Source organism: Carcharhinus amblyrhynchos, unplaced genomic scaffold, assembly GCF_965287045.1.
Source record: "Carcharhinus amblyrhynchos unplaced genomic scaffold, sCarAmb.v2.hapA chromosome_1175, whole genome shotgun sequence".
NCBI lineage: Eukaryota > Metazoa > Chordata > Chondrichthyes > Carcharhiniformes > Carcharhinidae > Carcharhinus > Carcharhinus amblyrhynchos.
In genome coordinates this window covers 24,358-34,973 of record NW_027650915.1, presented here as the reverse complement: position 1 = coordinate 34,973, position 10,616 = coordinate 24,358, and the positions used below count along the sequence as shown (strand labels likewise).

At 55.6% G+C, this 10,616-nt stretch overlaps 1 protein-coding gene across 1 annotated transcript; it reads right to left on the bottom strand.

Annotated features, from left to right (window-relative positions):
- Nucleotides 1-982: 982 nt before the first annotated feature.
- LOC145340589 (NACHT, LRR and PYD domains-containing protein 12-like) lies at nt 983-8,782 on the bottom strand (the record flags this gene model as incomplete). The annotated part of the gene is made up of 4 exons (XM_080185056.1): nt 8,725-8,782; nt 8,374-8,534; nt 5,893-6,070; nt 983-2,693 (listed from the first exon to the last, which is right to left on the bottom strand). Coding segments are annotated over exons 1-4 (2,108 nt in total), but the record flags the coding sequence as incomplete, so codon positions are not given.
- Nucleotides 8,783-10,616: the final 1,834 nt, after the last annotated feature.

Below are 10,616 nucleotides of genomic sequence, written 5' to 3'. Positions count from 1 at the left end.
ATCGAGAGGTGACAATTTAATCAGAAGCCAGGGATTTAAATCTGAGAACGATTCTGGTCACCCTATTATAGAAAGGATATTATTAAACTAGAAAGAGTGCAGAAAAGATTTACTAGGATGCTACTGGGATTTGATGGATTGAGTTATAAGGAGAGACTGGATAGACTGGGACTTTTTTCTCTGGAGCGTAGGAGGCTGAGGGGTGATCTTATAGAGGTCTATAAAATAATGAGGGGCACAGATCAGCTAGATAGTCAATATATTTTCCCAAAGGTAGGGGAGTCTAAAACTAGAGGGTATAGATTTAAGGTGAGAGGGGAGAGATACAAAAGGGTCCAGAGGCGTAATTCTTTCACACAGAGGGTGGTGAGTGTCTGGAACGAGCTGCCAGAGGCAGTAGTAGAGGGGGGTACAATTTTGTCTTTTAAGAAGCATTTAGACAGTTACATGGGTACGATGGGTATAGAGGGATATGGGCCAAATGTGGGCAATTGGGATTATTTTAGGGGATTAAAAAAAGGGCGGTATGGACAAGTTGGGCCGAATGGCCTGTTTCCATGATGTAAACCTCTACGACTCAGTGAAAGGAACCCATAAGGATACGAGGGGCTAATTGGTCAATTGGAAAGATATGAAGGCAGATAGATAATGATTCCAGGATTTACAACAAAAATACATTCTTTAATGGATTAAATACGCAGCAAGTGTCTAACCCTGAGAACAGAAAGCAACAAGAGATTGTGTGGAAAGGTCTTCTGATCTATGTATTAAACACACGGCTCTCATTGACACTCCTTGTTCTCCCAACAACCCAATTACTCAGATACAACCTTCCTTTGCAAAGCAGAGCTGAATGACTTTTCCCAAGGGGAAAAGCCTGCGAGACTCTCGGGAAGGAGCAGGGAGAGGGATGGGATGAACTGGGTTTCTGCTTCAAGCAGGCGTCAGGGACACGACGGCCCCCCCACCCCCGTATCGTTACCTGATCTCCCTACACTTGCTGAGGTGAGGAATGAGGTGCTCGAGTCCCTCAGGCTGGGTGATCGAAGAGCTGACATCAAAGCATTCGACCGTGTCGAGGGACTGGAGAGCGTAGGCCACTGCCGCACAGTCAACAGGGTTGAGACGGTGGGACGAGAGGTCGATGGTGGCTTCGTCGCCCAGTGTCTGCTGGACCAGCCTCACTTGTTGGGCTTCAAAGAGGCAGTGCAGAGCTTGTAGAAGCTTCATCTTGTTCCTGTTCTCCATGGCCTCCTGTGTCCTCCTGAGGAGCCAATCCACAATGATGGAGCAGGGTTTCTTGGGAAGGACACACAGGGGCTTCTCCAGAGTGTGAGAATTACCGGGCTTGGATAGGCCTGACAGAAAGCGGGAAAAGATCTCATAGCGGCCGTCCTCGCAGAGGTCGACCTCCTCCAGCACCTTCCTGAGCTCCCCTAAGTTAGCGCTGAGGACGAAGTACAGGGCAGCCAGGAACTCCTGGACAGTGAGATGGAGGAAGCTGAAGGCTAGCTTTTCTGAGCCGAGATCTCTCTCCAGGAACTCCATAAGGAAGCCGGAGAGGAACTGCGAGGATTCCAGTTGGTTCTCCTTCAGGTCTTTCCAGTAGAAGACCAGCCGACGCAGACGGACACCCGTGAAGGCCATCTTGCTGATCCTGAGCATTAATTTGGTCTTGTGGGAGGTGTAGCGGGCATGATTGGTCAGGAGATTGGCTACAAAGATGGCAAAGAGCTGGGTGATGGTCCTGGGAGGTGGGCAGACCACTCTCCCTCTCCTTCGCCGACCAAAGTAACCCTCCAAGGCCGAGCAGAGGATCCAGCAGTAGGATGGGTTAAAGCAGAGGGTGTAGAGGGTCCCGTGACTCCGCACGTGCTTGTAGACCTTCTGGCCCTCCAACTGATGGCCGTAGAATTTCTCAAAATAGAGACGCTTCTGCTCCTGGGAGAAGCCCAGGATCTCGGTGTAACGCTGGACTTTACTGGCTTCCAACGTCTCCAGCGCGATGGGCCGAGTGGTCACCAGAACGGAGCAGCCTTTCAGAAGGTTCTGGATCACCAGGTTGGCCACAATGATGGAGACGGGATGGATCTCCTCCGGGTCTGTGCAGGTCTGCTCAAAGTTCAGCTTCTCCTTGCTCTCGTCCAGCCCATCGAAGACAAAGAGGATTTGTTCCGGTCTCTGGAGGATCTGGTGGATGTGCAGCTCCAAGAAGGGGTGTCTCTGGACAATGATAGCGACCAGGGAGGAGCTTTCTTCCAGCAGGTTCAACTCACGGAATTGGAAATGGAGAACAAAGGTGAACTGTCGATAGATGTGTCCTGCAGCCCAGTCGTAAAGAAGCTTCTGGATCATGGTGGTCTTACCAATTCCAGGGACCCCGCACACCACCACCACCGGGGGCACCGTACCCGTGGAGTTATAGGCCTTTCGGAAGAGGTGGCCCACTCTGATTGGCCGGGTTATCCCACGTCCCTCTGCCCCTCGGGACTCCAGGGCCTGGTGGATATCGGCAGTGCCCAGCATCTCGTTGTGATGCCCCCTGCTCAGTCGGTGAGTTGGCACCACGATCAGCTCGGTGTAACGGTCTACCAACTTGACACTTCTCCTGGGCTTCTTCCTCCAGGGAACGCGCTGATAGTCAAAGATCTCCGTCCAGCCGGTCACCCAGACCTTCAACTCCGTCTGGCAGCCTGTGGCAAGGTCAGAGAACAGAGGGTCAGACACTCCCTCACCCTCAACCCCTCCTCACCCTTCACCTATTTCCACCCACACCCTGGGGTCAAAGGTCACCACACACACTGGCCTCTCACTGGGTCAGGGGCCCCTCAACACTGACCCTCTGACAGTGCGGCACTCCCTCAGCACTGACCCTCTGACAGTGCGGCACTCCCTCAGCACTGACCCTCTGACAGTGCGGCACTCCCTCAGCACTGACCCTCTGACAGTGCGGCGCTCCCTCAGCACTGACCCTCTGACAGTGCGGCGCTCCCTCAGCACTGACCCTCTGACAGTGCGGCACTCCCTCAACACTGACCCTCTGACAGTGCGGCACTCCCTCAGCACTGACCCTCTGACAGTGCGGCGCTCCCTCAGCACTGACCCTCTGACAGTGCGGCGCTCCCTCAGCACTGACCCTCTGACAGTGCGGCGCTCCCTCAGCACTGACCCTCTGACAGTGCGGCGCTCCCTCAGCACTGACCCTCTGACAGTGCGGCGCTCCCTCAGTACTGACCCTCTGACAGTGCGGCGCTCCCTCAGTACTGACCCTCTGACAGTGCGGCGCTCCCTCAGCACTGACCCTCTGACAGTGCGGCACTCCCTCAGCACTGACCCTCTGACAGTGCGGCACTCCCTCAGCACTGACCCTCTGACAGTGCGGCACTCCCTCAGCACTGACCCTCTGACAGTGCGGCACTCCCTCAGCACTGACCCTCTGACAGTGCGGCACTCCCTCAGCACTGACCCTCTGACAGTGCGGCACTCCCTCAGCACTGACCCTCTGACAGTGCGGCACTCCCTCAGCACTGACCCTCTGACAGTGCGGCACTCCCTCAGCACTGACCCTCTGACAGTGCGGCGCTCCCTCAGTACTGACCCTCTGACAGTGCGGCACTCCCTCAGCACTGACCCTCTGACAGTGCGGCACTCCCTCAGCACTGACCCTCTGACAGTGCGGCACTCCCTCAGCACTGACCCTCTGACAGTGCGGCACTCCCTCAGCACTGACCCTCTGACAGTGCGGCACTCCCTCAGCACTGACCCTCTGACAGTGCGGCACTCCCTCAGTACTGACCCTCTGACAGTGCGGCACTCCCTCAGTACTGACCCTCTGACAGTGCGGCACTCCCTCAGTACTGACCCTCTGACAGTGCGGCGCTCCCTCAGCACTGACCCTCTGACAGTGCAGCACTCCCTCAGCACTGACCCTCTGACAGTGCGGCGCTCCCTCAGCACTGACCCTCTGACAGTGCAGCACTCCCTCAGCACTGACCCTCTGACAGTGCGGCACTCCCTCAGCACTGACCCTCTGACAGTGCGGCACTCCCTCAGTACTGACCCTCTGACAGTGCGGCACTCCCTCAGCACTGACCCTCTGACAGTGCGGCGCTCCCTCAGCACTGACCCTCTGACAGTGCGGCACTCCCTCAGTACTGACCCTCTGACAGTACGGCACTCCCTCAGCACTGACCCTCTGACAGTGCGGCACTCCCTCAGTACTGACCCTCTGACAGTGCGGCACTCCCTCAGCACTGACCCTCTGACAGTGCGGCACTCCCTCAGCACTGACCCTCTGACAGTGCGGCACTCCCTCAGTACTGACCCTCTGACAGTGCGGCACTCCCTCAGTACTGACCCTCTGACAGTGCGGCACTCCCTCAGCACTGACCCTCTGACAGTGCGGCGCTCCCTCAGTACTGACCCTCTGACAGTGCGGTGCTCCCTCAGCACTGACCCTCTGACAGTGCGGCACTCCCTCAGCACTGACCCTCTGACAGTGCCATTCCCTGTATTACGCAGTTAGTAAAATTCATAATCTCACTCTTCGTACATTCGAGATTCCACAACACCTGATGTCCATCCCGGTGAATGTGAATTTCGTTCAATATATTCCGTCCTACACAAAAATAATCAAAATCTTTTCTTAATTGGTGAGATTACAATAAAATAAAAGAGCCAGTACAGCACGGGGTTAGATACAGAGTAAAGCTCCCTCTACACTGTCCCCCCATCAAACACTCCCAGGACAGGTACAGCACGGGGTTAGATACAGAGTAAAGCTCCCTCCACACTGTCCCCCCATCAAACACTCCCAGGACAGGTACAGCACGGGGTTAGATACAGAGTAAAGCTCCCTCTACACTGTCCCCCAAACACTCCCAGGACAGGTACAGCACGGGGTTAGATACAGAGTAATGCTCCCTCTACACTGTACCCCATCAAACACTCCCAGGACAGGTACAGCACGGGGTTAGATACAGAGTAAAGCTCCCTCTACACTGTCCCCCCATCAAACACTCCCAGGACAGGGACAGCACGGGGTTAGATACAGAGTAATGCTCCCTCTACACTGTCCCCCCATCAAACACTCCCAGGACAGGTACAGCACGGGGTTAGATACAGAGTAAAGCCCCTCTACACTGTCCCCCCATCAAACACTCCCAGGACAGGTACAGCACAGGGTTAGATATAGAGTAAAGCTCCCTCTACACTGTCCCCATCAAACACTCCAGGACAGGTACAGCACGGGGTTAGATACAGAGTAAAGCTCCCTCTACACTGTCCCCATCAAACAATCCCAGGACAGGTACAGCACGGGGTTAGATACAGAGTAAAGCTCCCTCTACACTGTCCCCCATCAAACACTCCCAGGACAGGTACAGCACAGGGTTAGATACAGAGTAAAGCTCCCTCTACACTGTCCCCCATCAAACACTCCCAGGACAGGGACAGCACGGGGTTAGATACAGAGTAAAGCTCCCTCTACACTGTCCCCCATCAAACACTCCCAGGACAGGGACAGCACGGGGGTTAGATACAGAGTAAAGCTCCCTCTACACTGTCCCCATCAAACAATCCCAGGACAGGTACAGCACGGGGTTAGATACAGAGTAAAGCTCCCTCTACACTGTCCCCCATCAAACACTCCCAGGACAGGTACAGCACAGGGTTAGATACAGAGTAAAACTCCCTCTACACTGTCCCCATCAAACACTCCCAGGACAGGTACAGCACAGGGTTAGATACAGAGTAAAACTCCCTCTACACTGTCCCCATCAAACACTCCCAGGACAGGTACAGCACGGGGTTAGATACAGAGTAAAGCTCCCTCTACACTGTCCCCCCTGTGAAATGATGGGAGTTGTGGAGATGTTTGGAGAATCCGCTCACCCTCTTTCTGCAGCTCTCTCAGGACTCCGGATAGAGTGGAATGTTCATCTTTGCTGCTGGGGAGATGAGACAGGATTATCCAGAGCGTTATAATCCCTTGGCGGCCCTTCTGCTGAAGACTCTGTATGGATTTCTCCACGCACACCTTCTCCCCTTTCTTCCTGATTTCGTGCAGTTCCTGTGAAGAGGACAGAGAGACTGGGGCAGTCCAAACACTGTGGCTCTTTATTCTTCTTTTAGGGGCCTTTTAGCAGGGGGGGGGGGTGTTGTCTTGTCTGTACAGAGACTATGAAAGACAGTCTGTTTTTACAGAGAGAGGTTATTGTTAATAAATGTGTCAGGAGAACAGGCAATCAGCAGCAGCAGCTCTGCTTTCCTGGTGTGACGAGTGTGAGCCCGATCTCCTCTCCCGATCTCCCGATCTCCCAATGTCCTTTCCCGATCTCCCAATGTCCTCTCCCGATCTCCCGATCTCCCAATGTCCTCTCCCGATCTCCATACCCAGGGTTTCGTAGAGGGTCCAATTACAATATTACCTTCACTCCTAACACTTTCCTATCAGCATGGCTTGGAGCTCATTAATCCACAGAGCCTGAAAGTCCTTCCCTCATTACTGGGAAACAGAACTACATAAACCCAGTTAATTCAAGGACATTGCTATTAGCTGCAAATTTTAATTGGGAGGGGAGTCAGTTCCCTGTCCAGTCCCAGTGTCAACATCAGAAACGGTACCAACCTCGCTAACCAGGAGCTCATAAACCCCAGAATACTGAGAGAGGCAAGGGAGGAAATTACTGGCAGAGAAATCTTTGTATTTGGTTACAGGAGGTCCCAGAGGATTGGAGAAAAGCCAACATTGTTCCTTTAAGAAGGGGATCAAGAATAATCCAGGTAATTACAGTCCGCTAACACTCCCTCCCTCCCTCCCTCCGTCCCCAAACTGTGACACTCCCTCCCTCCCTCCATCCCCAAACTGTGACACTCCCTCCCTCCCTCTGTCCCCAAACTGTGACACTCCCTCCCTCCCTCCCTCCGTCCCCAAACTGTGACACTCCCTCCCTCCCTCCGTCCCCAAACTGTGACACTCCCTCCCTCCCTCCGTCCCCAAACTGTGACACTCCCTCCCTCCCTCCGTCCGTCCCCAAACTGTGACACTCCCTCCCTCCCTCCGTCCGTCCCCAAACTGTGACACTCCCTCCCTCCCTCCGTCTCCAAACTGTGACACTCCCTCCCTCCCTCCGTCCGTCCCCAAACTGTGACACTCCCTCCCTCCCTCCCTCCGTCCGTCCCCAAACTGTGACACTCCCTCCCTCCCTCCGTCCCCAAACTGTGACACTCCCTCCCTCCCTCCGTCCCCAAACTGTGACACTCCCTCCCTCCCTCCGTCCGTCCCCAAACTGTGACACTCCCTCCCTCCCTCCGTCCGTCCCCAAACTGTGACACTCCCTCCCTCCCTCCGTCTCCAAACTGTGACACTCCCTCCCTCCCTCCGTCCGTCCCCAAACTGTGACACTCCCTCCCTCCCTCCCTCCGTCCGTCCCCAAACTGTGACACTCCCTCCCTCCCTCCGTCCCCAAACTGTGACACTCCCTCCCTCCCTCCGTCCCCAAACTGTGACACTCCCTCCCTCCCTCCCTCCCCAAACTGTGACACTCCCTCCCTCCCTCCCCAAACTGTGACACTCCCTCCCTCCCTCCGTCCCCAAACTGTGACACTCCCTCCCTCCCTCCGTCCCCAAACTGTGACACTCCCTCCCTCCCTCCGTCCCCAAACTGTGACACTCCCTCCCTCCCTCCGTCCCCAAACTGTGACACTCCCTCCCTCCCTCCGTCCCCAAACTGTGACACTCCCTCCCTCCCTCCGTCCCCAAACTGTGACACTCCCTCCCTCCCTCCCTCTGTCCCCAAACTGTGACACTCCCTCCCTCCCTCCGTCCCCAAACTGTGACACTCCCTCCCTCCCTCCGTCCCCAAACTGTGACACTCCCTCCCTCCCTCCGTCCCCAAACTGTGACACTCCCTCCCTCCCTCTGTCCCCAAACTGTGACACTCCCTCCCTCCCTCCGTCCCCAAACTGTGACACTCCCTCCCTCCCTCCCTCTGTCCCCAAACTGTGACACTCCCTCCCTCCCTCCCTCTGTCCCCAAACTGTGACACTCCCTCCCTCCCTCCGTCCCCAAACTGTGACACTCCCTCCCTCCCTCCGTCCCCAAACTGTGACACTCCCTCCCTCCCTCCGTCCCCAAACTGTGACACTCCCTCCCTCCGTCCGTCCCCAAACTGTGACACTCCCTCCCTCCCTCCGTCCCCAAACTGTGACACTCCCTCCCTCCCTCCGTCCCCAAACTGTGACACTCCCTCCCTCCCTCCGTCCCCAAACTGTGACACTCCCTCCCTCCCTCCCCAAACTGTGACACTCCCTCCCTCCCTCCCTCCCCACACTGTGACACTCCCTCCCTCCCTCCCTCTGTTGGTGCCCTACCTCTGCTTCCTGTGGTGTGAACACCTCTGTCTGCTGGAGCTGCTGGAGAACCAGTTCAGTGTTGTCCTGAATAATGTTGAGCAGTTCAGGGAGATAGTGTTCGTAAATCCACAGGATCTCTGTGTCTTTAAACTGATCGAGGATCTCGCTGAACGTGGGAGCTGCAGAGGAATATAAAACCATGTTTAAATCGGGGCTGGTGTACAGGAGGGGGACACCCCCGAGCTATAAATCCAGGCCCAGGTGCATTCTCGGCCCAGCCTGGGTTAAACGATTCCCAATCACTCCTTCCCCCACCCCAGAGCTGGTGACGGGAGTGGGATTAGACAAACAGAAGGATATTTTTCTCACCCTGCTCATTCTCCGGAATGGTTCTAGCTGCTCCTCCATCATTCCCAGGGTCACCCATGGCTGTTCAGTTTGAAGATCCCACAACAGGACTGAAGACAAAAGAACACATTTCACCAACAGAGTTAATCCCCCCTAACCCAGACACTAAGGGGCAATCCACCCTAACCAATCCCCCCTAACCCAGACACTAAGGGGACAATTTAGCACGGCCAATCCCCCTAACCTACACATCTTGGGACACTAAGGGGCAATTTAGCACGGCCAATCCCCCCTAACCTACACATCTTTGGACACTAAGGGACAATTTAGCACGGCCAATCCACCCTAACCTACACATCTTTGGACACTAAGGGACAATTTAGCACGGCCAATCCACCCTAACCTACACATCTTTGGACACTAAGGGACAATTTAGCACGGCCAATCCACCCTAACCTACACATCTTTGGACACTAAGGGACAATTTAGCATGGGCCAATCCACCCTAACCTGCACATCTTTGGACTGTGGGAGGAAATCGGAGCACCTGGAGGAAACCCATGCAGACACGAGGAGAATGTGCAAGCTCCGCACAGGTGGGACAGTAAGTTGCAGGAGGAAATGTGAAACTTTACGGATGGATCGGTTTGGTGACGGGGGGCCAGAATGTGGCAGATTGGAATTGGATGTGTATGAGTGAAAAAAAAGGTTATCCACTCTGAGAAAAATGGAAAGGCGAGACTGCGATGGAGCAGAGGGATCTGGGTGTCCTTGTGCATGTATCACAAAACTAGCACGCAGGTAAAGCAAATAATAAAGACAGCAAATGGAATGATGGCATTCACAGTGAAAGGAAGAGAACAAGAAGATCAGGAAGTTATTGTTGCGACTATACAAGGCATTGATAAGGCTGCCCCTCGATACCGGGATGTGGAGATGCCGGTGTTGGACTGGGGTAAACACAGTGAGAAGTCTCACAACGCCAGCTTAAAGTCCAACATGGTTATTCGATAGTAATCCCACAAGCTTTCCAAAACGGTGTTCCTTCGTCACCTTCTCTGATCAGAACCTTCCACACATCTCACAAAGAGATAGTGTGCACAGCTTTGGCCTCCATACATCAGGAAAGATGCAGAGGGATCAGAGGCAGTTCAGAGGAGGTTCACTGGATTGATTCCAGAGGAGTTTGACACATGCAGAGACATTGAGCAACTGATATGAGTGAGGAGATCGAATTGAGTGGAAAGAAGACAAGACATAATGACACAGCAGACCTGAGGATGTTTCACTTGTGAAACTCTCTAAAACAAGAGGTGATAGTTTTAGGATAAAGAGTAGCAAATTTCAAACAGATCTCAGGAAAAGCAACTGCTCTGACAGGGTGGTGACTGTGTAGAATTCCCCGGCCCGGGGCGAGAGCGCGGGATTCCCCGGCCCGGGGCGAGAGCGCGGGATTCCCCGTCCCGGGGCGAGAGCGCGGGATTCCCCGTCCCGGGGCGAGAGCGCGGGATTCCCCGTCCCGGGGCGAGAGCGCGGGATTCCCCGTCCCGGGGCGAGAGCGCGGGATTCCCCGGCCCGGGGCGAGAGCGCGGGATTCCCCGTCCCGGGGCGAGAGCGCGGGATTCCCCGTCCCGGGGCGAGAGCGCGGGATTCCCCGTCCCGGGGCGAGAGCGCGGGATTCCCCGGCCCGGGGCGAGAGCGCGGGATTCCCCGTCCCGGGGCGAGAGCGCGGGATTCCCCGTCCCGGGGCGAGAGCGAGGGATTCCCCGGCCCGGGGCGAGAGCGAGGGATTCCCCGTCCCGGGGCGAGAGCGCGGGATTCCCCGTCCCGGGGCGAGAGCGCGGGATTCCCCGTCCCGGGGCGAGAGCGCGGGATTCCCCGTCCCGGGGCGAGAGCGCGGGATTCCCCGTCCC